This window comes from Thermobia domestica, chromosome 14 (genome assembly GCF_964235325.1).
Source record: "Thermobia domestica chromosome 14, izTheDome1.hap1.1, whole genome shotgun sequence".
In the NCBI taxonomy this organism is placed as follows: Eukaryota; Metazoa; Arthropoda; class Insecta; order Zygentoma; family Lepismatidae; genus Thermobia; species Thermobia domestica.
In genome coordinates, this window is record NC_137467.1 from 154,107,439 (window position 1) to 154,132,946 (window position 25,508).

At 36.9% G+C, this 25,508-nt stretch overlaps 1 protein-coding gene across 1 annotated transcript in view; it reads right to left on the reverse strand.

Annotated features, from left to right (window-relative positions):
* The window catches only part of LOC145670413 (phospholipid-transporting ATPase ABCA3-like), a 541,163-nt gene that overhangs the window by 333,470 nt on the left and 182,185 nt on the right, over nucleotides 1-25,508 (reverse strand). The window contains exons 14-15 of the mRNA XM_081739072.1: nucleotides 22,269-22,336; nucleotides 18,045-18,151 (exon numbers count right to left, since the gene is read on the reverse strand). Of these exons, the coding sequence (XP_081595198.1) occupies nucleotides 18,045-18,151; nucleotides 22,269-22,336 (175 nt within the window). The remainder of the gene's footprint in view (nucleotides 1-18,044; nucleotides 18,152-22,268; nucleotides 22,337-25,508) is intronic.

Below are 25,508 nucleotides of genomic sequence, written 5' to 3' on the forward strand. Positions count from 1 at the left end.
CTAGACCCAAGAGCCGAACCATAGGATTTTATGAAGTTATATGCCCCCACTGCTCCCTTCAAATAGCAATATAAATTTTTTAAAAATTATTTTTGTCTTCAGTACGTTACTCTGAATAATATTTGTGAGTTTTGTGCCTTTTGGACAATTTTTTAGGGTTTTGCCCCCCGTCCCCCCTTTGTATTTGCAAATTGAAAATTTCTTTTTTTCGCCGTTTGGTTGTTGTCCAATGGGCTATTAATCCTGCAAGTTTCGTTCCAATAGCTCAGCTCCTTCTAGGCTAGACCCAAGAGCCGAACCATAGGATTTTATGGATGAATATGCTCCCTCTGCTCCCTTCAAATAGCAGTAGAAATTTTTTAAAAATTATTTTTGTCTTCAGTACGTTACTCTGGATAATATTTGTGAGTTTTGTGCCTTTTGGACAATTTTTTAGGGTTTTGCCCCCCGTCCCCCCTTTGTATTTGCAAATTGAAAATTTCTTTTTTTCGCCGTTTGGTTGTTGTCCAATGGGCTATTAATTCTGCAAGTTTCGTTCCAATAGCTCAGCTCCTTCTAGGCTAGACCCAAGAGCCGAACCATAGGATTTTATGGAGGAATATGCCCCCTCTGCTCCCTTCAAATAGCAGTTGAAATTTTTTTAAAAATTATTTTTGTCTTCAGTACGTTACTCTTATTAATATTTATGAGTTTTGTGCCTTTTGGACAATTTTTTAGGGTTTTGCCCCCCGTCCCCCCTTTGTATTTGCAAATTGAAAATTTCTTTTTCGCGGTTTGGTTGTTGTCCAATGGGCTATTAATCCTGCAAGTTTCGTTCCAATAGCTCAGCTCCTTCTAGGCTAGACCCAAGAGCCGAACCATAGGATTTTATGAAGGAATATGCCCCCACTGCTCCCTTCAAATAGCAGTATAAATTTTTTAAAAATTATTTTTGTCTTCAGTACGTTACTCTGAATAATATTTGTGAGTTTTGTGCCTTTTGGACAATTTTTTAGGGTTTTGCCCCCCGTCCCCCCTTTGTATTTGCAAATTGAAAATTTCTTTTTTTCGCCGTTTGGTTGTTGTCCAATGGGCTATTAATCCTGCAAGTTTCGTTCCAATAGCTCAGCTCCTTCTAGGCTAGACCCAAGAGCCGAACCCTTACCAAATTGCTTATATTCCAAAATCAAGAAAAAGCAAAACTTAGTCAATTCTACGTCTTATGTTTCTTAAAGGTTTACTGAAAAATGCACATAAAAATGCGATGGCATTATATCTCTCATAATAGAAGTTAACATTTTATTAATATATTAATAGGAAATATCCACTAAGGATGTTATGCTTATGAAAAATAAATGAACTTTCACTGCAGTCGACCACGAATTTATCGTTAACCAGCTCCATTCTAAACTTTTAAAGTATATTTCAAAAGTGAAACATGCATGTCATAATTCCACTGAGTACTTTTCTACAAATTTCAAAATAGAATTCACTGTATAATTCACAGTATTGTCCACGAAGAAACCTTTTTTGGACACGCGTATGAATTTATTTTGTATAAACGTTGTTTTCCTTAAAAAAGAAAATACTTTTATAAATGCTAAGTTAGTACAAGAAATATTATTTCTTGATTTTGTCAGCACTTATGGAAATATGCAAAACTTGATGAATAAAATAGGTTTTAAGGTGGATTATTGATTGGTCCCACCCTTAAAATTAATGTATTTTAATGCACGTTATATTAATTCGTAGGTGTTTGCACGCTCAGCGTAAGACCTAACAATCTTGCCTTCGGTCCCTGGTTCAATTCGCGGTAAGTACATTCGCTTGAAACATTTTAAAAGCTCAGGTCAGTCATCCTCCGTCAAGTTTTCCTGTTTCTTCCTCATTCACACTAGGATCGAACCTAAAATAATGGTTCCAGGTATCTCCTTACTTTCTGATTCCTTTCTGATTTGAGCTCCTTCGTGGCTAAGCGGTTAGCTTACGCGCCTTTGACGTGAGAGACCCGGGTTTGATTTCCGGAGGGAGCTCATGTGGTTTGGATTCCATGTTAATCAGCAGGTCCACGTCTGTATAGCCTCTCTACTGAAAGGGACGTTAAATTCAAAATAAACTCAACTCAACTCTGAATCCCTTCTCGCTCTGCAATACCACCTGCAGCGTGGTCGCGGAGGGACGTCATCTCTAATACGTAACGGGCCAATATTGTTATAGATGCTGAAGGCCTAGAAAACTAGTATTTCTAATCCTTGCTTACTCGCAGGGGTGGTGTAAAATGATTATCCTTTGTATTCGGGGTCTGAGCGATACAGTTTCTTCCTTGCAGATAAAATGCAAAGTTTCTATCTGTTTGTAATATTATTATTAGTGTCCCTGTTCTATTTACAAAAAAAAAAAAAAAAAAAAAAAAAAATATTGGTGTTTGTTGCGTTCATGAATGATTTAGTATGAAGGTGGTTTATTGTTTATATAAGGCGGTGAGGCCAAAATGGCGACCTGGGGGACTAATCTGATACCCTAATCCTTACCATGCGTTCGGCAAATAGAAATGTAGCTACAATCAGTTCCACTTTCTAAACTCTTGTCTATTAAATGTAAACTCTTGTAATTTTCCCTGGTACTTAAAACTGCCAGTACGTGAGGGAAGTTTGGCCGAATCAACTCCTTCTCTGATTCGAAAATGGTCACACCAAAAATTAGTGTTGAATTAATTATAATTAAATAGGAGAGTGTGTAAAACGTCAGGAAAATTATGGGAATAGAGCAGAAACTCGACCCGACTTTGGATTTTATTATGCTATGCGAAGCTTTTGGTTTAGTTTTCTTCAAAAGCGGTGCTGTTTTTCTGATAATATTGGAGATTAAACCAGTTTTTATGATGACTTGAAATTACATGAAAGTAGTTGAATTTTATTTATTATTTATTAATGTATATCAATTTAGTTTATTATCTGTTAAATGTAGAGAAATATCAAATGGGTAGGTTACATAACTTTTTATGCACTTACATATATTATATTGTAAATATTAATGATAAATAAGCTATTAAGGAGATTTCCACTAAATAAAGACCATAAAGCTTAACTTCAAAATAATGAATGCACGATTTTTTTCAATTCTTGATGTGGTATCACTTGTTTCTATTACGAATGTGTCATTATCAAAGCGCTAAATATGTGTCTTAAAATTCAAACGGAACACTCTGTATAAATACCTATGTTCAGCCTACAATTTAGACTGTGTTTCTCACTTGCTGTTCATATTCTTGATGTGTCACCCTTGCTCGTACAGTACTTCCGTTCATGCACACTACACTATGTTCTAAATGATTACAACATAACACTTCCAAAACAGTGTTTTAGTAAATTTTTTCCCGGGAAGTAATACAGGCATTTGTATACCTTACAGAATGCACAAATTCAGTAAGTGTCTCGGCCTGGGCTAGAGTTATAGTCCAACGACAAAACACACCCACTTTATGCATTACACTGAAAGAAAGACTTGATCAAAGGTAAACTAGCTTTATCTGTTTGGGGTTAGGGGAAGGTAGGAACAGACTGGAAGGAAGAAAAAATTAAAAGAAAAACCTGGCTGTCAATCCGAGTGTCTGTATGGTAAATATTCTTGTCTCTATTGACATAACTCTATACAACTAGAAATTGAATATCTATAATTGGCTCAGCCTCCACTTGAGATGTAGTTACTGAAATAACCTTCACTTCCCTCAAGAATTTATACCATTATAATTTTTGCTCCAATCAAAATAAAAATTAAAATTACGAAAACTTCGTATTAACAACCATCTGCTTAATAATTATATATCTATACGACCATTAATAAATACCTGCTCGTTATGTCTAGTATTGGTTCATATCAAAGAAAATTAAATGATTAGATCGAGGAATTTGAATGGAGATTAATTATTTATTACAAATTAATATCTAATTTTGAGGGTGGGATAAAGACTACAATCTCAGGAGACTACTCCGCCCATATAAACATCCAAATCTCCTGCTTGCCTTTCCAAAATAACGAATGGAGAAAGGAAGAATGCAAGCTAATTTCCAATTTTCCTAATTTCATTAATCATTCAATATCTCTCTAATTTAGAAGGAACCTGTGGAAATACGGTTTACAGTAATCAATTAATCCTGGCCCGTACTCCTTACATTTCAAATACGACATTTTGACAACCAGGACACAGTCTGGCCTATCCTGATTCTGAGACTCCAAATTAAGTCTACAATAAGGAATCTATCTAAATTATATATGTAGGGTAGGTTTGTCTTGGAATAGGTTGTCAACTTTACTCCATGGCTCTGACTAAAGTTCCTTGCACTCAAGGAATGAGGAATTTGGTCAACACTCACTCTTATACTTTCCTGCATGAAAGTTGCAGTGAGAAATCTTGAATCGTTCACTGCACCTAATTGTGCTAATAAATAGGGAATCTAACCCAAACGCATCCGCATTCAAATAAAAAAATTCCTCCACCACTTGGACGGAACCAATTCCTAATTCTATTCGAGCTTCACTCACCTCCAACATAGAACCCATAAGAAACTTATATACTTCCATTCTGATAATCCAATAAATGTCCCATGTAGCCTCTATGATAGGCGTATGATCAAAGTTCTAAGAAACAAGCTTAATTCCTAATTCCCTAGCATGGTTTATATGCTTTGTTTCGGCCAACACCCAATTCCTTTAGGGGCATCTGTATTCTAGGAGAATCTCCAATTTGACTACATACAGTAACTAACATCACGGGGCTCTCTGCAAACTGCACTACTCATTTCCAGTGCAGCAAACTGCCTGGCCTAGATCACATACTCAAGGAATTCTACAACGCACAGGGACGAAAGATGAGGGAGGCTGCCTTTTTATATGTTTTGCCCTGCCAAAAAATAGCTAGAAAAAAATTCCTTTGAAAATTTTTAGCTCCAACTACTCGAATGGAAAATTCCAAGCAAGGGAAACTGAACACAAAGGAATTTTCTGCTGGCCTCCATTGACAGGCTTTTAAAAGGCAAAAAACTAGCATGTAAATGTCAACGATATAGGCTAGTTAACTGTAAAAATCAATATGATTAAATCTTAAACACGTGAATAACTCTCTAATATATATATATGCATCCTCACGGCATTGTCAAGGCTCTATATTTGTATTTTACAATTGTTATTGCAACCGGGTGTTTCTGGCTGCCGTATGCGATCGTCCGATCATCACGCTTGTTCTTAGCGCTCACAGTCATTCGAAGACCTAAAAACGTAGTCTGTACACAAACAGTTTATGGATGTGAACTCGGAAAGCCTGGTACTTCTGCTTGCCAAGATCAAAAAGTGGGAGAAAAAAGCACGTGTAAAATTAAAGAGGGTGCAACATAGTGATGGGTAAATTCCCAGGAAGATATTTTTCGGGAATATTCCCGGGAAGATTCCCAAAATGGGAATGTATGTACAATCAGACAGAAAATTGCATTCTATTACTATATTTCCTGATTCAACGCATAAGCATAGCCATTCAACGTGGGAACGTGTCGGCTATAATGGGAACGTTACCCACCAGTAAAGAGCTAGAAGCAGTCTTTCTTCTGTAATTGCGGAGAAGGAAGGTTAGGAGAAAAAACAAAAATCATTGGTGCATCAATTTATGTAGCAACCGAGCAAGGAGTATGAAGAGACAGCTCACAGTCCATAAGTTTATATATATATATCTATATATATAAAAGAGAACGCACAAAATCCTTTGTCCGCTCATCACGCTAATACGGCTGAACCGATTTCTTTCATTTTTGGGGGGTTGTTAGGATTTGGACCCTAGATGGTTTTTATCATATCACTTTAATTTTCAATTACCAGTGTCTTGAGATAATTGACCAATCAGGTGTCAATACGTACAAAAAATCCTTTGTCCGCTCATCACGCTAATACGGCTGAACCGATTTCTTTCATTTTTGGGGGGTTGTTAGGATGTGGACCCTAGATGATTTTTATCATATCACTTTAATTTTCAATTACCAGTGTCTTGAGATAATTGATCATTCAGGTGTCCATACGTAGAAATCCTTTGTTATTAGTTCATCATAGGTATAAAAATAAACGTATTTATATGCAACCCGCATGACCCTGTGACTCGGCGGGTTAACATAACTAACAGGCGCTATAAATCACTTGAAAGCGAAAAAGTAAAAATTATCTAAGTAACAAAGTTTATTGCGTTCCGGGGTGACCGCAGCGAAGCGGGGTGAACGCTGCTAGTATATATATATATATATATATAACAGCATGAATGCTGTACCGTACGTCAAGACAGTGACATAACATGACAGGTTGGAGCCTTTGAAAGCAGAAGATTTAGTAGTACCTGCCGAACATCATGGAAACAAAGTACCGAAGAATAGATATTTACTGTTTCATTTGAAATTTTCATTATAACAGTTTCTTTAATAATCATTGTTATTTTACAATTCTTATGTAATTACTTATGGTTGTATCTATTTATTCAAATATATTTCAATATTACTATATTATGATTTCAAAGTTCAATTAATTTTTATATCACAGCATATTATTACTGTTGTCCACAGAGGACTTTTTAAAATCTATATATTCTGAACGGTACTATGTCACTTTATTAACACTTTATTATATTTAGAGAGTACACGTAGATGTATATTTATTTACAATATGTTCTATCAATTAAATATGTGTAAAAAATATATATAGTAACAGTTTAAATTTATATGTAAGTGGATTTGCTCAGCTTGACTATTACTGATATTATAAACATATTAAATTTATAAATGTTGTAAACCAATTAGATTGGGTAAATGCTAGAAGATACATGTAAAACCAATTTATCAATATTTGCGCATACATATATATGTTCACAAAATTTGCAACATACTTACTTATCTTTATATTTTATACGACCTTTCGTTCAACCTATTTCTCGAAATTCCATACGTTAATTCGCATGTAAAAGAAGTCCGAGTACTTCTTCAGAAATTCGAGTCAGAGAGAGGAGACAGACCGACGTCTATTACTAATGATGGTTCAGGGTCCATTAATAGTACTTCATCTCTATTTCTACATAATTCTAAATTACTTTACAAAATGGTTCCTTTTCATTATTTGTAAATTAGTACTTTGCTAATTTTGGCAGTTTTTTAGCATTGGGGGGCCAGCTTTTGCACCTACTTTTTTGCAATATTCTATTCCGATGCGGTTGTTTTATGGTTTCATACGTTAAATTACGTTACAACATTAAATTCAGACAGCATTGCAGAGCGAGCGTTAGCGAATGGAGGCAGGTTAGAGCCCCGCATGGTACGTTGTTTTCTATCTTCGTTACCAACAATTCATTTTTTCCCTCACATAAATCAGTTCCACTTACCTTTCCGTTTTGTATAAATCCCCTACTGCCTTACAAAAATATGTTCGATACTTTCTAGACAACTTGAACATCACTATCAACTCATTTCTTCCGTAAATCATCCTACTTTCTGCTAGTTTCGGCCTCCAATACTAAACAATTACCCTTCTTTTTAGTGCAAATGGAAATGGAACTTAAGAAATCATATTATTAGTTATATAAAGTACCGTCAAATAATTTTAAATTTTTTAACCTCCAAATTCTTTAAAACCTAAAAGTAAATCATAATATATTAAAATAAAGTAATTAGTCATATGGTTCTTATAATTTGGAAGATAAAGTAAAGAAATGGAAATAAATTCCTTTCCGGGAATTTATAGGCCAGGGAAAAAACCCGGGAATATTCCCATTTTTAAATTCCTTCCCACCGGGAATATTCCCACTGCCCATCACTAATCACAACCCGTCTTTTATAATGCAAACCAATTTCCTGTAGAACGTAATATTTTTTCTACTGTTATTCCTGTTACCTATGATCTCTTTATGATTCATTACAAATACAATGGATGCAATTCCAAGCAACTTCAGTTTGGACTTTTGCACAGCTAGATTGTGCGACGTACCAAGGAAATGCAAATATGCATGGAATTACAATGTGACTCTCTCACACAACTGTATGTTGATTACAGAGATCTTTGATGTAGGCATGGCCTTTCTTGCTAATATTGTTATGCCCACGAAACAGGTGTGAATATGGGAGATTGGAATGTTTCCCGAATGTTCTAAATGGGGAATGCTTTTATCACCAATATCGTAGAACTGATTTATTAGTGTTATTTTGCACGTTACTTAGTTTCGAAAAGCACTTTCTTTTACATTTGCAGTCTGGTCCAATAGTTTTCTTCGGAACATATTTGCCTTTCCAATTTACAGCCTCTTCTCCTCTCGCCTTCTTGGACTTCATAACATTTCTTTTCCTTGCTTGCTCGTTTCTCACTCGTTTTTAACAATTTCCATTATTCGAGTTGCAGGTTATCTTACTTGACTTGATAGTTTCGCTGCCACCTTTCGATGTGCTTGGCTTCTCATTTTTCTCTTCCGAACTTGTGCCAGGAACACACTCCGTATCTAACCTAACATCTTATGTTCACTGACCGTTCAACACATTTCATCTGATAAACCGCATTCTACTCATTCCAGTTAATTCCTGGGCTACAAATGTGACGTGTTTGCCACTTAGCGGAAAGCATTTTGCTCCATGATTCAATTACGTTCCGATTTGTTTGTTTTTGCTACAAATTAGTAAAATACTGGAGTTCTTTCAGGTCGTCTTTGCATTGACAGAGTGTCTTTTGCGTTTTTCCGCAAAACACAAACACATATACTTACTTAATCTTCCTTATTTAACAACTCTCAAACGTTGTGCTACTTCATCGCTCTTGCCATTTGCAAAGGACCCCGTACAATCCTTATGTAAATCGGATTTCGGTGGAATTGTTTGAAACCGTGATATGTTGTAGAAATTATGATCCTGAGAAAAAGTTTAATAAGCAGAACCAACAATCATCGACCGTTTGGCCACTGCAGGATCACTCTTTTTCAAAGCAGACGAAGATAACGGTATTGTGGATGTCGGTGGAAAAGACTTTAAACCGTGATATGTAGTAGATATATTGATTCTGAGGAAAACTCGGAATGGGCACAAGCACCAATCACTGACCGTTTTGCCATTACAGGTGCACTTTTTTAAAACAGCCGAGTATAACGATGTTTTGAATTTCGGTGAAAATGAACGAAATTCTGATATGTTTTTGATGTTGTGATCCTGAAAAAAGTGTTAAATTGTGGCTACCGAACGACTGTAGGTCAGTTGGTACGGCATTTGTTCATTCGGGAGGTTCGGACTGGGTCGATTATTTTATCTGTGGTTTTCCGGGGTTTGCTTTTTATTCCACTCATTGTGACTGTTTCTCGGGGTTAAAATATCTGCAACATATCACGACCTACATCTATTCCACCGAAATCCAGAATATCATTATCTTCGACTGTTTCGAAAAATTGGACCTATAGTGGCCAAACGATCAGTAATTGGTAGTTGTGCGTAATGAGACTTTTTCCTCAAGATGACAAGATCTACGACAAATAACAGTTTCAGTCATTTTCACTGAAATCCAGCATATCGATATCTTCGGCTATTCTGAAAAAAAAAAGTGGCCCTATACTGGCCAAATGGTCAGTGATTGGTGGTTGTAGCCATTGAGACTTTTTTTTAGAATGGCAAGAACTACAATATATCATGGCTTCGGTCTTTTTCACTGAAATCAAGAATATCTTCGGCTGTTTTCAAAATAGTGGCCCGGTAGTGGTCAAACGGTCAGTGATTGGTGATTGTGCCTATTGAGACTTTTTCTCAGGATCACAATATCGAGAACATACCACGATTTCAAGAAATTCCACCGAAATTCAATTTCCATAAGGACTGAGCGGGGTCCTTTTGAGTTGGACCCCATCTGGGACCCTGAGGCCAAAAATATTATTTCAAAACGTGTGCCTACAAACATAATGAGATCTGTGGTTGCTGATTTGTGCATCTACTAAACGGTTTCTGAAAAAATGATCCCCGGTCACACCTTCTGGACGCCTGCACTAGTTTCGGAAAAAATTGTCATTTCGAAGGGGGCTATTGCTCCCTGCAACCTTTTCTCGCAGAAACGACCAAACCCATATTTCCTACTTGTAAGTCATCTTTGCATTGGCAGAGCTTCTTTTTCTTAATGTGGCATTTTTAATCAAGAGGGCCCGTTTTGAAAAGGGACCCTTTAGCCCCCTTAACCTATTTTCGATAAGACACAAAAAATACGTGTCGATTTGATTTTGGTCTAGTATATATGTGCCAAGTTTGAAGAAAAATCCTTGTGAAGCTACCTTCTTTACGCTTTTACTTTTTGGACTTGATGGGTTTCTGCCCCAAAGTCTTCATATGTTCGAAATTATAGTAATTACTTAACTTCTTAATGAATGAAAGTTCTGAATTTATTATAAGTCATGACTTGGCACTTTCCATATCACATCGTCAATACCAAATAATATATAATAACTTTCTTTGAGTAATAAGGAAAAACTTGTAATTCTTATTGAAATTTGGGGTTGCGAGCGGAGCGAGCAAGACAATTTTTAATCCATTTCTGTGCAAACCGACAACAGAATTGATTTAATAGAGCACCAATACGTTTTCGGGGCGCTGTGTCATTTATTCAATTCCAATATTTTTTTTAAAGTTTCTTCTTGCTTTTTCGGCACCCTCTTGCTATCAGTGTCCGGGACGGCGGCCCCGCTCGCCCCCCCTAACTACGGCTCTGGTTACAAATACAATTTAATACAATTCGATAATAAAATTTAGAAATTGAATTGAAGTTTCTCGGAGCTATCTATGCACTCATTTGAAAGAATTATCTATTAAGTCATCTTTGGTCAATCCTTTTAGAGAAAAGAGTAGTCATCCGAAACTAAACCACATGTTTCAAGATCAGAGAGCAGAAAATACAAACATCAGTATGAGATTTTGTTTGTATTAAACTAAAGTATACCATCTAGATTGAATCCTGAATGTTTAAATATGAATGAATGAACCCAAACGCACATTCATGGCAAGGAAACCTACTGATTCTGCAACAAACAGGAAATTTAAGGTGACTAAATCTGTAACGAAGTCTTTGTAACTCTATCAGTAAGATATTCTACTGATGAATTTTGTAAGAGGCGGGGACTTTGAATGCTGCATCGTATGAAAGAGCACTGACAAAGTTACTACAAGCACTTCTTGACAAACCTCCTAAGATTAACCCTAGAAATCTCAATGGGGCTCCTCGAACTCATAACGCAGCTTTTGTTCAAAAATTCCAAGATGTTATCAGTCCCCGAATTCTTTTCTAGTAATTTGTTACGAGTTGTCGTTACTTACACAATTTTTCATACAGGTATAAAAATAGCCCATAAGTAGTTTAGAAAATAGGGTAGTGGGTCTGAAGAGCATTTCACTTGAATATCATAATAAATGTAGTTTTAGTACAAGATTATTATCTGGCCAGAATATCAAAAATAACTGAATCCTCCATATCTCCGAATTATGTAAATTATGTGTCTGGCAATTCTCTCCCACTAACACCTTTACTCCTATTTATGAGGGATGATCAGAAAGTAAGGTTACCAAGGCTCCACTGAAACGTGTATATATTATTTCATACAACCAATACAGCCACAGATAGCACATGTATTAGATTATTTTTCGTCATAATATGTATCTCGATTGAGGCACTTGTCGCATCGTGACATGAGTTTGAAGATTACCTCCTGATAAAATTCTTGTCCTTGCGTGTTCAGCCACCTTCGTCTGAAGCAAAGCGACGGCCTCCTAGGTGCTACTTTAAGTGCGGGAATAAGTGAAACTCGTTTGGAGCGAGTTCCGTGCTGTAGGGAGGGTGGTCGATGATATTCTAGCGACACTGCTTCAACAGCCTTGTCTTCTGGGCTGTATGCGGGCGCACGTTGTCGTGAAGGAAGATGGCACCCTCGGTAAAAATTTCTAACCGTATCTTCCTGATTGCTTTGCGCAATCGTGCCAATGTCTCATAGTATTGATCAGTTATATGTTTCGCCCACAGAAATCGAATATCTGAGTGGACTTCTTCGTGAGACCAGTTTTCCAAAGGAGTCGACAAGTAGCGCTGTAGGTTGCAGGTGGGTGAAACTCTGCACACTTGCCAACTCCATGCGTTACAATTAGCGCACACTCCTCATTTACCTATAACAGACGAAACTCCAGAAATGTCGGCCTTGTTATAGAACTGATGACCTTAGCTTCTGATCCTCCCTTGTATATAAACATGTTACTGAGTGTGTTCGAGGACTCTCTTCCTTTGGGATAACCTGTAACCTAGAGTAACTTGAAATTCCTAAGGTTAATGCTGATATACTAAAACTTGTGTATGAGAATAAAAACATACAGCCAAGTTGCTGCTTCTGTTCTTGACAAATGAGAAAATTTTGGGTGGAAAATGTTCAAATATGCGCCGTTTAGTCCTGATCTTAGACAATCTATTCATTCTGATGAAGAATTTCTTGACCTGACCAACATTTCAATAAATATAACGAAGTCCAATCGGTTTTGGTTAGATTGCTATACTCTCAAAGAAACGGACTTGTATGAACAGGATATTTCGAAACTTGTGCCACGATCGGAGATCTGTGTTGAGAGACTCGGTGGTCAGTGATCATTTCAGAAAGTGGCACAGGACAGAATTCCCACCGAATCTACGAAATTTTCCTGTTGAATTCCTCCGATCATGCTCCATCTGGATTATCAACAATTTCATAGTACAACTTTCACCGTTTTATTAGAAATACCACCTAAGAAACCTTATGAAATCACCACTGTTCGTTCACTAACGGTCATTTATGCTTAGAGGTGAATGTAGTGAGGTGAATGGAGGTTAATCAGTGGCGGATTAACGCACAGGCACAGTAGGCACGTGCCTAGGGCGCCAGCGCTGGAGGGACGCCTAAGAAAAATATATTTAAAAATTCAGTTATCGACAAATCGGTCTTTATTTACAAAAATCACTTAATAGGTTTATTTTATAATTTTAGAATAAAGCACTAATCTAATGTTGTGCTTGCACTTTATTTTTTAAAAGCGCTGTGCAGTTTTGGTGGCAACAAGGCACCGATTTCATTTGCTTAAGTGCCCACCTGTGTACGTACATCGTATTCGCTTCCTTTCTGTTCTCTATCAGATTAAAATACTAAACAGAGGGCTATCGACTTGGATTTTTTAAAGGATTGTAGATGCAGCACTGCACTACAATGGTTGCTTCAAGTACACCCGCATAATAAAGAACGAGATAGTTTATCTATTTCTATGTTTACATTGTTATTATGCACGTTGTGTCGATAATTGAATCAGTATGAGTGGTTTAAGAAACAAATTATCAGGTGCAGAAAGACACAAGTTAAACAGAGAGAAGAGGAAAACGAAAGAATAAAACACTGTAGAAGACAAAGCTACGATAATGCAAACAACATGTCAGGAACTTACGCTGGATTACGGGCAAGAATTAAAGATGTTATTCCTTTGGCAGAATACATACCCTATTTTGCGCATTCCCTAAATCTTGTAGAAACTTTTGTAGCTGAGTCTTATCGTGATCCTATTTCGTTTCTTGGTTTACTGCAGAACCTGTATAACTTCTCAGCCTCAGACAGAAAGAAGGTGGACAATTCTACTAAAACATTTGAAGCCAGGATAAATTGTTCTAAAAAGCTTATCAGCAACTCGTTGGTCAGCATGAGCGTGTAAAGCACTTTCCACAAGCTACAGTACCACAAACTCATAGTGATTCTGATGATTACTGGCGAAAACTATAACAGTTAGAGTCGGCATTGATGTGTACTATCTGAACAAAGATAATGGACCGAATAAAAACAAAATACAAACAACAGATATTGATATGAATGAAGTAACAGAAGTAATTGCAGGATTAGAAGCACATTTGCAAATTGTTTGTACGGAGTTCGATGCAAGGAACATGAGTTGATGTTGGGAATATCTGCATGACAAGGGACGGACGAAAAGTAGGAAAACTGCCCCCGATGAAATAAAAGAGGAGGGAACACGCATTTACAGGAAGAGAACGATTTCGTATGGAGACATTTAACGCAATAGTGGATTCCCTCATCTTTGAATTATGCACAAGGAAAAAGGCATACAACATGATAAATGAAAAATTTAGTTTCCTGTGGACTGTGAAACCATCCGAGCAAAAGCGAATGCATTGGGTCTTCATGACAAAGATTATGTAAATAACAGTTTTTCAAATGAATGTGTTCATTTCAAAGCTTACTTGTTAAAAGTGTCTGGTGTAGCCATCAAAACTACCTAGGTACATCTGAAATGTTGCAGTACATTCGGACAAAGAAACTCGAAACTTTCCCAACTTAGATATTTGCCTACAAATGTTTGCATCTGCGCCAACTTCGAACTCTTCTGGGAAAAGATGTTTTTCTGTGTTAAAACACGTTAAGAATCACCTACGGTCCAGAATGCGGTCGTACTATTTCCAGTAACTGTTGATGTTTAAAGGTAAAAAGAGAGTGTTACCGTCCATATTATGACATGCAAACATGTAGCCTATAACCACTGTAAAGTTCTAAGCGTCATAAATGTTTGTTTTATGTAATGTGATAAACGGAGTTTTTATATACTGGTATGTATATATTTTAAATATGAGTTTTGCTTGTGTTTTATGAGAAGTGCGTAGGTGTATGTTGGGAAGGGAACGTCATATGTCAGAGTGTCTAGGGACGCCACAAACCTTAATCCGCGTCTGAGGTTAATGAGGTACTTTGTAGGCAATTCTCTCCGAAACTACTAGCTATTGTACTGAGACGGCATTTTATTGTTCGTGACTTGTAATGCGCTCTATCTAAAATTCATAGTGCATATCTTTTAGTGGCGGCGCAATGGATTTTTCATAATAAATTAGGGATTACTAGGAAAGATAGGCCCAACTCATGCCGTATTGAATGTAATCCCAGGAACAAAAATTCGTCGACAAAACATAGATATCTAGAACTGAATCCAAAAGCCAAAGAGTGTTGTGGTGACATATTTACAGCAGGAGATATGAGTAGCGAACAAAACGAAATTAAGCAATATTTTAATATCCCACTATCATAGCCTGTAGGCTTAAGATGACAGGTTATTAATGCAAATTTATGATTATGGAATAAATGGTGAAATGAGAATATGACGAAAAATTGATTTTTTTCTGAAATAAGCACAGAGATGATGTTATACAGCACAACTCACTTTACTCCAGCGAGATCCCGTAGCGGACAAGCTTTGTTCAACACATGAGTGGTAATCACATATGAAGGTAAACGTAAAAGGTTACTCAAGAAAAAGTCAAAAATGGCAGTGTTAAAGAGATAGGCATTTCATAAGACGTGGGTATAACAATGTTCGAGAGGAACACTGACAAGAGAACAATACCGCAGAAGTGCTTCCGCAGGTGGGCTACAAGGGAAAATAATATGGACTATCTAAATATGGAAACAAAGGCGTATGAAATTCCCCACTGTTAGGTACTTTGGAGTGTAGTTGCTAGCAGAAGAAGAACACGATAGATCGCTAGAACTTTTCATTCATGTCTCTGCAGCAGATATTTCTTGCAGCTGTGTGGTTTAATGTGGTCCAAGAAGGCTAACGTTTTAGAGTGGGCATCTTTCCAGCCTGTTTATGAGAAAGGTAATACAATAGTTGTTTCAATGAGCATACTGTTAATTGTTGTAGTATCACATATCTGGATCTCCTGCTATAAACTTCGCATAGCTGGGAAACGAGTCAGCGGTTTCCAAATCAGAAGTTACTGTCTCACGTCTTTTTCCAGCTCCTTGATGTTTACCCCTTCTACAGACAGGATATATTTCAGTACCTAGACAAGAATGTGGATGAACTCGTACTACGCGCACAGATCTGTTCGAGCAGACCATGCTTAGTTAAATAATGGGACATCTTGATACTAGAGCGTGCAATATATCTCGGGCGCTAAACATTTACCGTGTCATTGTGTGACGAGTCCCGAATGAGAAAGAGATCTGCATAATAGAAATTTCTACAGCGAGGAACTTTTCGCAGGAGGAGTTTGTCCACCTTCATACATTTTATCAATGATTTCTCCAACAAATTGTCGCAATACTGGTCTTTGTAACTCTAGTTTTGTGGGTTGAGGAAGAGATATTTACTCAGACAGACATATGTAACAAGTACAACAGATACATATATGGGGCGTTTATAACACAAGGGACGCTAGTACAATTATCAAAATTATGGGACATGAAATGTGTGTGCTTCGTTTAGTTATAGGGAAATTGAACACAATTTTCTACATTAAGTATAAGAGCTACTTAAAACATCTGCACATGAGTTTTTAAGCACTGAAAAAAGTATTGGGAACACTTGTTAAATATAAAATATGTCCAAAATGACCAAAAGTGACTTCAAAATACTTTGTACACTGAACACTCTATATATAGGATGTTGAAGATGTGTATGCTACTTTTTCCAACACTATCTGCATATGTATTCCCTAAGTGGTCTGATAAAGTACAGGACCACCTAGCTGCTTCTTACTTGTTCCGTACCCGTCTTCGTGGATTCCAACTATCGTACATTTATACGTTACACCTTGCTGGAACTTTTACAGAATGATCCATTAGTAATTAGGCTGCGACTGTGAACCCGGAATCATGACACACCTGTATATTTTGACATGGATATCAGAAACGTCCTCAGTCAAACATTTTAAGTGTTGGATTGACAGTTTGTACCTGGACGCAACACTCATCCGACATAATTATCTTGAATTTCATTTTAGGGGTGAGATTACATGTATTGTTTAGGAAAATCATTTATTCCAACACATCATTGACAGTGCCGTTACAGCTAACGCTGAGTTGTTAGAAATACCTGGCGTATTTGACCACAACACCAAATTCGGCGATGTCGTCTGTAGTCCAGTCAATGATAGAGATAGCCAATCCTATCCCTAAGACGTTCCTTAGTTCCCTCTCTCTCGCAGGAACAATTCATTGACTATACAAAAAGGAATCCCAGGATGCACCCCAGGCCAAAGTTGTGAGGGTCGAATCATTTTACACGTCCAATCTTTATATATTTGAGCATTACATGTTGTAGACCTTTTGAGTCTCTGCTATAGTATCATCGTTTTGATCACTATACACATCAAAAGTTCGTGTACCTACGCTTGCTAGGTTGTCTACCTTCTTTCCTCAGCCGTTTTCGACTCTTTGTCATGGCCAATTTCGTTGCTTACTCGTCTCACTGCCGCCATATCTTGTTAATAATATTTTGTTTGCTACAGAAATTAGAAGGTCATAGTGACTCAGTGGAACAGCGTTCACCTTACTACAACTGTTCCACTTTTGATCCCAGTCTGTGAGATACATGTGGACAACATGTCGTTGGATTTTTTTAAGGGAGTGTTGTATTCTCATTCCAACAGTTCTTCCACCACAATTAGCTCTAACCCGCAGGCTAAGATGTAGAATGTTACACTAAAGATTTTGTTTAATTTCCTTTTATCTGCCATAGATATCTCCTGCTTAGTTATGCAACCACACTTCAAATGTTTTTTATCATCTTGACTCTCTTCGAAATATCGATATTCTGTCGATGAATATTATGTTACTTCCATACGGCATAATTGGAACTGCATTTTTAAAGGGAATTTTGGTAATTCCTCACCTTCTACGTAGAATCCATTGCGCCACAATAAAAAAAAAAAACAGAATGCGGCATCTTCCGGTACAGTAGGTCACAAGTCTAAGACGAAAACATGCCACCTGGCATAATGACTATAAGCTTCGGAAATATTCATATACACAGTTCGTTTTCTCACGATTTCAAAAGCCTGTAACTGTGAAACAAAACAACTCCAAGAGAGAAATATAAAGTTTTTTTTTTTTTTTTGCTTAGTATGATTAGATTCACCTCCTAAGTGTTGTAAAAGACCCAGTTTGTATATAATTACCTAGGTAATATCAATTTAAATATAGACCTATTAGAAAATTAAAACAAGTTCTTTCTTATTAGTACTATTTTTACCTGAAAAAAATACAGCGCGCAGTTCCACAGTGCGAATATCCAATATTTGACACTTAGTCCCCAAAATCGTATTAGACAGACACAGAGGCTTGAGGCAAGTTCCACATCTGATAAAGAGAAGAAAGGTATTTTAAGAAATCGCAACTATGGGCATAAAATATTCATTTTTACTAGACTTTCCTAATTAATAGAAGATAAACAAATATTACATATTTTCATGACATTTTTTAGTAGAATTGATATGTATACGCGGGATTGATTGACCCAAAAATACTAATTGATTAGATATATATTGTCAGAAAATATTGACAGTTACTAAAAACAAAGCATATGACTAATGGCATCCCTAGGTGAAAAGTATTTTCTTAAAAGCAATATATATTACACGATTTAATTCATTATTATTATTATTATTATTGGTATAGAAAGAATTTTCTAAAAATTAATGGTAAGAAAACAAAATTTATGACACTCACCAATAAAACTCAATTTTAATTATGTGTTAGTAAGAATGACGTCAATGGTGTACAAATAGAGGAAGGAAGCATTATTAAACATCTAGGTACTACATTTGACGGCCAGTTAAAGTATTCTTATCACATAAATTGTATTGTACGAGGTGCCAGAAGGATAGTAGGTTTTATTTTTAAATAGTGGCCTGTATTTCAAAGAGATAAAACGTATGTGCACTTATATATATTACCTGTTACTGTAGGCGGTCTTCCCGATCTTCCTTTCTGAATATCGAAAATAATTACATGCGCCTCAAACTTATCAACAATGCGTTTGATTGTTAGGCGGGTTACTGGTTCAGTACCAAACTTCCCTGTCCACTGACGCGACACTTTGCTGTCATTCCCAAACCTGACAAAACACTTCAAAACGTATTTACAGTGCTCGAACGTTATGCATGCTCCTGCCATTTTCTTATCTCACTAACCATGTTGACAGCATCGACATCTGTTGAGCGTAAAACCGTAATGCAGCATAATTTTAACTGAAAACAATTGATTATGCCGACACCTGTTGGGCCAAAATTCATACTACAACATACTTAACTTTTGCTTGATTTGCTCATCAGCAGGGCCCGGATCTTGTTGACCTAAAAAATTTTAAAAAGTGACCTATAAAATGACACTAAAATTCCTGTAAAATGACCCTAAAAATCACAAAAATTGACCTTAAAACTTACGTTTTCTCAAACTTTTATTTCAAACATTGACATTTTTTAAATATCCATTGGGTTTTTAATTAACATTTCTCACTCATATTCAAAAAGTTTGGTTTCAGTTAGTTGCAGTCCATTGATCATTTATTTCTATTGATCAGTCCATTGTACGGCATTGTAAGTATTGAAAGCGTCAGTTCACTCCCGAGTTGAAACTAGGAAGCACTCTTAAACAATAAAACTTAGCAAGTTTAGACTACATGAAAATAATATATAAAAACCCTTGTACGCCTTCTAATGCATTTTTAGTTATTCACGTGATCACATTCTTTGTGGTCAATAACCCAAAACTATCTGTTTGGCCACCTACCAACCCCCACCTTTCGTTAACCAGCTACAGTTTAGTTTTCATTAGCTTGTTAAGATTGCAGTTTTTCCACCCCAATAGTCAGGAAGTAAGAAAAGAGATTATTCAACTTCGTCTTTTCCACATCCGTAAACCGTGTTCATTTAAAGATTTCCTTATGTAGAAAAAGAGAATAAAAAGACCATAAGTGACCTAAAAGTTACCTCAAAATATTTTAAAAAATGACCTGAAATTTCAAAACAGCAAAAAGTGACCAAAAGTTCACACTAAAAAACTACATTTTTAGAACCTAGAGTAGATGGATAACGTTTTTATTTGAACTTGCCTTGTCCTATGCGTAACAGAAAAAAGTTGACTTGTCAACAAGATCTGGGCCCCGCTCATCAGTATCGGATAAAATGAGCCATAGAAGGAAGTGCCTGTACAAGGAAGAAATACGTAACGCACTACAAAGCATTGGCGATGAACGTGAAGAAAATATCCATGGGGAAAGCGATGTTGGTGACGAAGATTTCGTCTTCGAAGATTCTGAAGAAGACAGCGAAATTGAGGTTTCAATTGACGAATCAGATCGTCAATTGACGAATCAGATCGTCCTTTTTTGTCTGCTGGACCACCTTAGTCCGCCGCCGGTCCGTCGTCATCTGCAACTCTAAAAAGGACGAGATGGACATCGCTGGTCAACGAAAAAAACCTGGAAGAACTGGCAGAGCTCTTACAAGAAATGTTATTCGAGTCCCATGAGAGAAAAGGTTGCTGCTAGGACCTGCAAGTTCGGAATCTACTGTTCCTGCGGTCATAGAAGTTTGGAATCTACTATTTACGAATGAAATACTGGAAGAAGTGGTTTCGCATGCGAATGAAGAAATCGCTATCAAACTGAAAAAATTAAACGAAGGAACTGAATATTTTGGACCAAAAAATACACTGGAATTGAGAACCTATTTCAGTGTTCTCTATCTGGCGAGAACTTTGAAAAACAATTACGTCAACGTTGAGGAGATTTGATCACTTACTATTGGCCCTCCCTTCTTCCGTGCAACCATGTTGATGGTGCGATTCAACTTTCTCACAATATGTTTAAGATTTGACGACAAAGCAACGCGCGCAGCTCGCAAGAAAGAAGATAAACTTGCTGCAATCACAACAAATTGGAGAAATTTTTGTACGAAACTGTACAAGCTACTATTCCCTCTCGCCTTACTGCATTGTAGACGAGCAGCTCTTGGGATTTCGGGGTCGCTGTTTCTTCCGAGTTTACATTAGTAGTAAACAAAATAAATACGGAATCAAGATCATGGTTCTCTGTGACGCAGAAAACTTTTATATGATAAATGCGATTCCTTACATTGGAAAAGTGAACAAACCCGCTTCGGAATCTGTTCCAACCTACTATGTAAGGAGCCTTACGGAACCAATCCACGGCACGTACAGAAACATTACTATGGACAATTGGTTCACGTCAGTTCCACTTGCCGAAACTATTTTGACCGACTACAAACTATCGATTGTCGGAACACTTAGGAAAAACAAGAAAGAAATTCCACCCTCATTTGTTGACACAAAAGGACGGAAAGTTGATTCATCCCTGCATGCATTTGACAAGGAAAAAACTCTAGTCTCCTATGTACCCAAGTCAGAGAAAGTTGTCGTTCTATTATCTATAATGCATGGGGACGAAACCACCGACACGAACACCAGAAAGCAACAGAACGAAAGGCGACGTCGATACCTTCGATCAGTTGTGCTACACGTATACAACTGCAAGAAAATCAAGGTGGCCGCTTAGACTTTTCTTTGTCATGTTGGATCAAGTGGGAATCAATGAAATGATACTGTTCGAAAATGCGAATCCCGACTGAAAGCAGAATCCTAACACCCGCAACAGAAGTTTTCTAAAAGAGTTGACTTTATCTTTCGTGAAACCACACATTTTGGAGAGGAGACAGAATTTACGTCTTCCAAGAAAACTGAAAACCATCATGGCAGCATCAGTTGGCGAAGACGTCCCCGAACCAGCAGGACATGCTAACTTCGCTTCAGAAGATCCTTCCAGAAAACAGAAAAGATGCTCGCTTTGCCCAAGGAAAAAGGACAAGAAAATCGCCCTGCAATGCTCCAAGTGTTTGAAACCAATGTGTCCTGATCACTGAGTAATAGTTTGTGTTGACTGTTTCGATGAGTAGTGAATTTTCTTGATTAAAAACACTTGATTCAATGATCAAAAACTGTAAACCCATCTTGCCTTCTTCGGAAAATATAATTTGTTTGCTTAAAAAGTGAAAAAATTGCCTGTTTTCTTATTGAGGTTCTGTACACCCCACCTATACGGTAGTATTATAAATTCCAACCTATACGTTCTATGGTTACATACAGGATGACAAAGAGTGTATAGATTTTTCTGGCGTACTCTGTATATTGGTGAACTTTGATTTTGTTCCCCTCTTTGAAAGCATGTTGTGGTTTCCAACGCTAAGCTGTCTTAATAACAAAAAAGGTAAAAACATAAGAATACTGCAGGAACATAGTTTTGAATATTCTCTCAATAAAGTTTAAAAATCATCTCCTTGTACTTAAAAACATAGAAACGGTGTTAATGACTGAATTGGCACTGATGTTTATTTTAAAAAAGGAAAAACAAATTAAATGTTAATCTAAGAAAATAGCATCACCTTGTATTAAAACTTACCCTCGCATACACTCAAATCTATTTCTTCTTCTTCTACATTCAATTCTCTGTTAGCTTCCAAAGTGACTCTGGAAGTACAAAAGTTTTGCATCAAACAAAACAAATAAACAATGATTAATTTCGCCTTGTGTAGAAACAAGCATTACGTTTCGTTAATGGGAACACGTTCATTACAATTTGCTAACACACAGGATGTCTCAGACGTTAAGTGCGGTTGGTTAGTCTGTATGGTTGATGTTGTTTGTTTCTTTCTTGTTTTGTTTGTGTTGTGGTGTAATAGTGTTTTTCATTTTTATTTCAGTTGGCAACACTACAGGATGGAACTGGCCTGACGCTTGAGAAATATGTCCAAAATTGGCGTTCGCCTGTTTCTTTCTTTTTTGTTTTTTCTTTATTCATTAAGACAAATAATGTTACGGAAGTCCAGCGACGAATGAAGGGGCTGGACAGTTAACCTGCGCCACAGTGGAACACAAAAACAAGGGTAAAGAAAGCCTTAGATACCACTGGTAGTGTAATTGGCACCAAGAGGTAAGGTTGGCCTAGGTCCATCAACAATCCCGCAAATAGGGATGGAATACAGGCGGAACTTGCAAGGTCCCATACAAGTCGAAATCTCTTTGACGGTTGTCTCGCACGCCTGAATATTACGAAGTCATTAGTCACCAGAGTTCTAAAGGATTTGAAATTACGTCCGTGTCATCCTCGCCTGCTGCACGCACTGAATGAGAACAATTCCCGATCGCCGTATTGTTTGCTGAGTGGTACCTGCGGACGGTGAAGGAAAATACCGACTTCGAGAACCACATAGCCTGAACGGACGAGATAAACTTCTATGTGTCCGAGTCAGTGAACCGTCACAACTGGCGTCCTGAAGATGCAAATAGGGGCTGTGGTGGCTCAGTGGTAGAGCGTTCACCTATGGTGCACGGGGTCCCGGATTCAAACCCTGCTCCCGCCAAGTGAACTTTGTGGTGGTAAAACACCTTGTGCGTGAATTTCCTCGGGGTCCTCCCGTTTCCTCCCACTTTCTTCATTCCACCATTTCATTTATTTCATATCATCACCGTCTTCTTTAGCCTATCCGGCATTACCGTGGGACGTAAAACTCAAAGATTTCATTTCATTTTTTTAAACATCCAAATGTAGTGATTGAACATGATCACCAAAGTGTGATGGTTTTGGATGGGGTACGCTTGACGGTGTACTGGGGTCGTTTTTTCTTTATGGTTAGATGATTGGGACACGTACTTGAACTTACTGGAGGGGTGTGTGATACTAGAAAACACTTGATTTTTACATCATTCCTTTTATACCTACAATTTGGTTTCATGCCATTCTTGTTTATTATAAAAATGTACTGATCTCTGAAAAGATGCGTCACTACTTCTGGTACAACCTGCATGTATATATTAATATGTTCGTAGATTACTTTTCTTGTATAGAAACTACTAAAAACTTAAACTTCCATAGCAATTTAAAGTTTTGTATAGCATTTTTAGCAGCGGAAGAAATCAATATTATTTCTTCAAATTAACATAAAATAAAATTAAAACAATCACAAACAATTGCAATAATGGAAAGCAAAGTACAGAGAAAGTAATGACAAATCACTAACGTATACATTCTATAGGGAAAGGATAGCTCGTTTTGAATTTTTTATGTGGTTCGTCAAATATATCGCCGAGAAAGAAACAATTGATAACACACAGTACATAAACTGGCCTTCCGTTTTTAGCCGAAGGCACACGCGTTGTAAGTTGACAAGTTAGTAAACTACCTTCAACTACGCAGATGTGAGCGTAGGTAGACAGGGCCTGCTCCTTTCAAACTTTTCCTTCAACTTCTCCTAGTAATACGAGTAAAGTCACCATCTTAAGGAATTTTGTTTTACGTTTAACAGAGGTTTGGAGTTCCTTTTCGGTAAAAATTGAGCACATTTATGCTCTGATTTTTCATCTAGAATAGCACCTCAATGTTTAATTTTTCTGAATGTTATACTGTATATTGGAATATCTTAAACGCTATTGTAACAATACTCTATGTCTGAGGCTCCTGGTTCGATTTCATGGACGGTCTTTTTTATTTAATTCATCTACTACTTCTAATTATTTTATTATTGTTTAATTACAGAACACTTAGTTTATGTAGCGTAAAGCTTCCTGGAAGTATTTCAGTGAACCTTTTCATTTGTTAAACTAAGTGCATTAGCAGATTCCTTTTATCTATAATAATGTTTCAACAACCTTGCTCATTACTTTTACCTTTTTGCAACCTATTATTTTCTACTTATCGAAGCGTTTAGGGCCATTTAAGTGAATACTTCCATCGGAAGTGTGTGTGTGTGTGGTGGCGTCTGTCGCATAGAGAATCGAAAAGAAAGTTTCGGCGTCCATTGTTAGAAGGAAAGTTGCTTTCGGAAGATCAGTAGATGAAAAACGTAAGGGTATGTGGTGAGTATTTTTAGCTCAAATTGAACCATATTTTTATTGTTCATTAAGATAACCATTGTGCAACAACTGATTAAATTCAGTGGCGCTTCATTTTCGTTAGCTACTCACAGCTGAACGTTATGCAAAAGGTTATGTATTGTAAACTGGTTCTTGAATTGTCTTGTAAACAGAATTACAGGATTATTGTTATTTTTTAGTAAAAAATTCTTCTCTTCCTAATACAACGTGGATCAGTTTTACTGCACGTAAAAACATTTTCGTACTACATGCTGGATACCAAATGGATGACGTGTTTAATTTAATATTCCACCCTTCCCTCACTCATAGTTCTGAGTACAGGCTAGAAAGATCCGTGGTCAGAAGTTCATGGTGCCCAAGTAAGACTGTGTTGGTGCCCGAGGTAAAAAAAAGTCCTTTATGGAAAGTGCTTTGCTTCAAAAAAAACTTAAGAAGAAATACTCCAATGCAACTCTTGTAATAAGTGGTTCCATGGAAACTGTATTGGTGTTAGAAGAAAAACGACACTCCTTTCTGGACAGTGCTTTGTTTCAGAAACACTTAAGAAGAAATGATGGTAGATACTAGGAAATGATGTCATTACAGATTGATCTAGTGATTACACCTTGTTTTTTATTTATTATTCGTTTAGGTTTTTTCGTGTTTTTTGCTGTTAGAATAGGTTATGATCCACTTAGCAGGACATATGATCAACTTTAGAAGCCACATTTTTTAATATCTAGTTTTCGTACATGTTCCATATTTTGTTTACTCTACATTTATGCTTAAT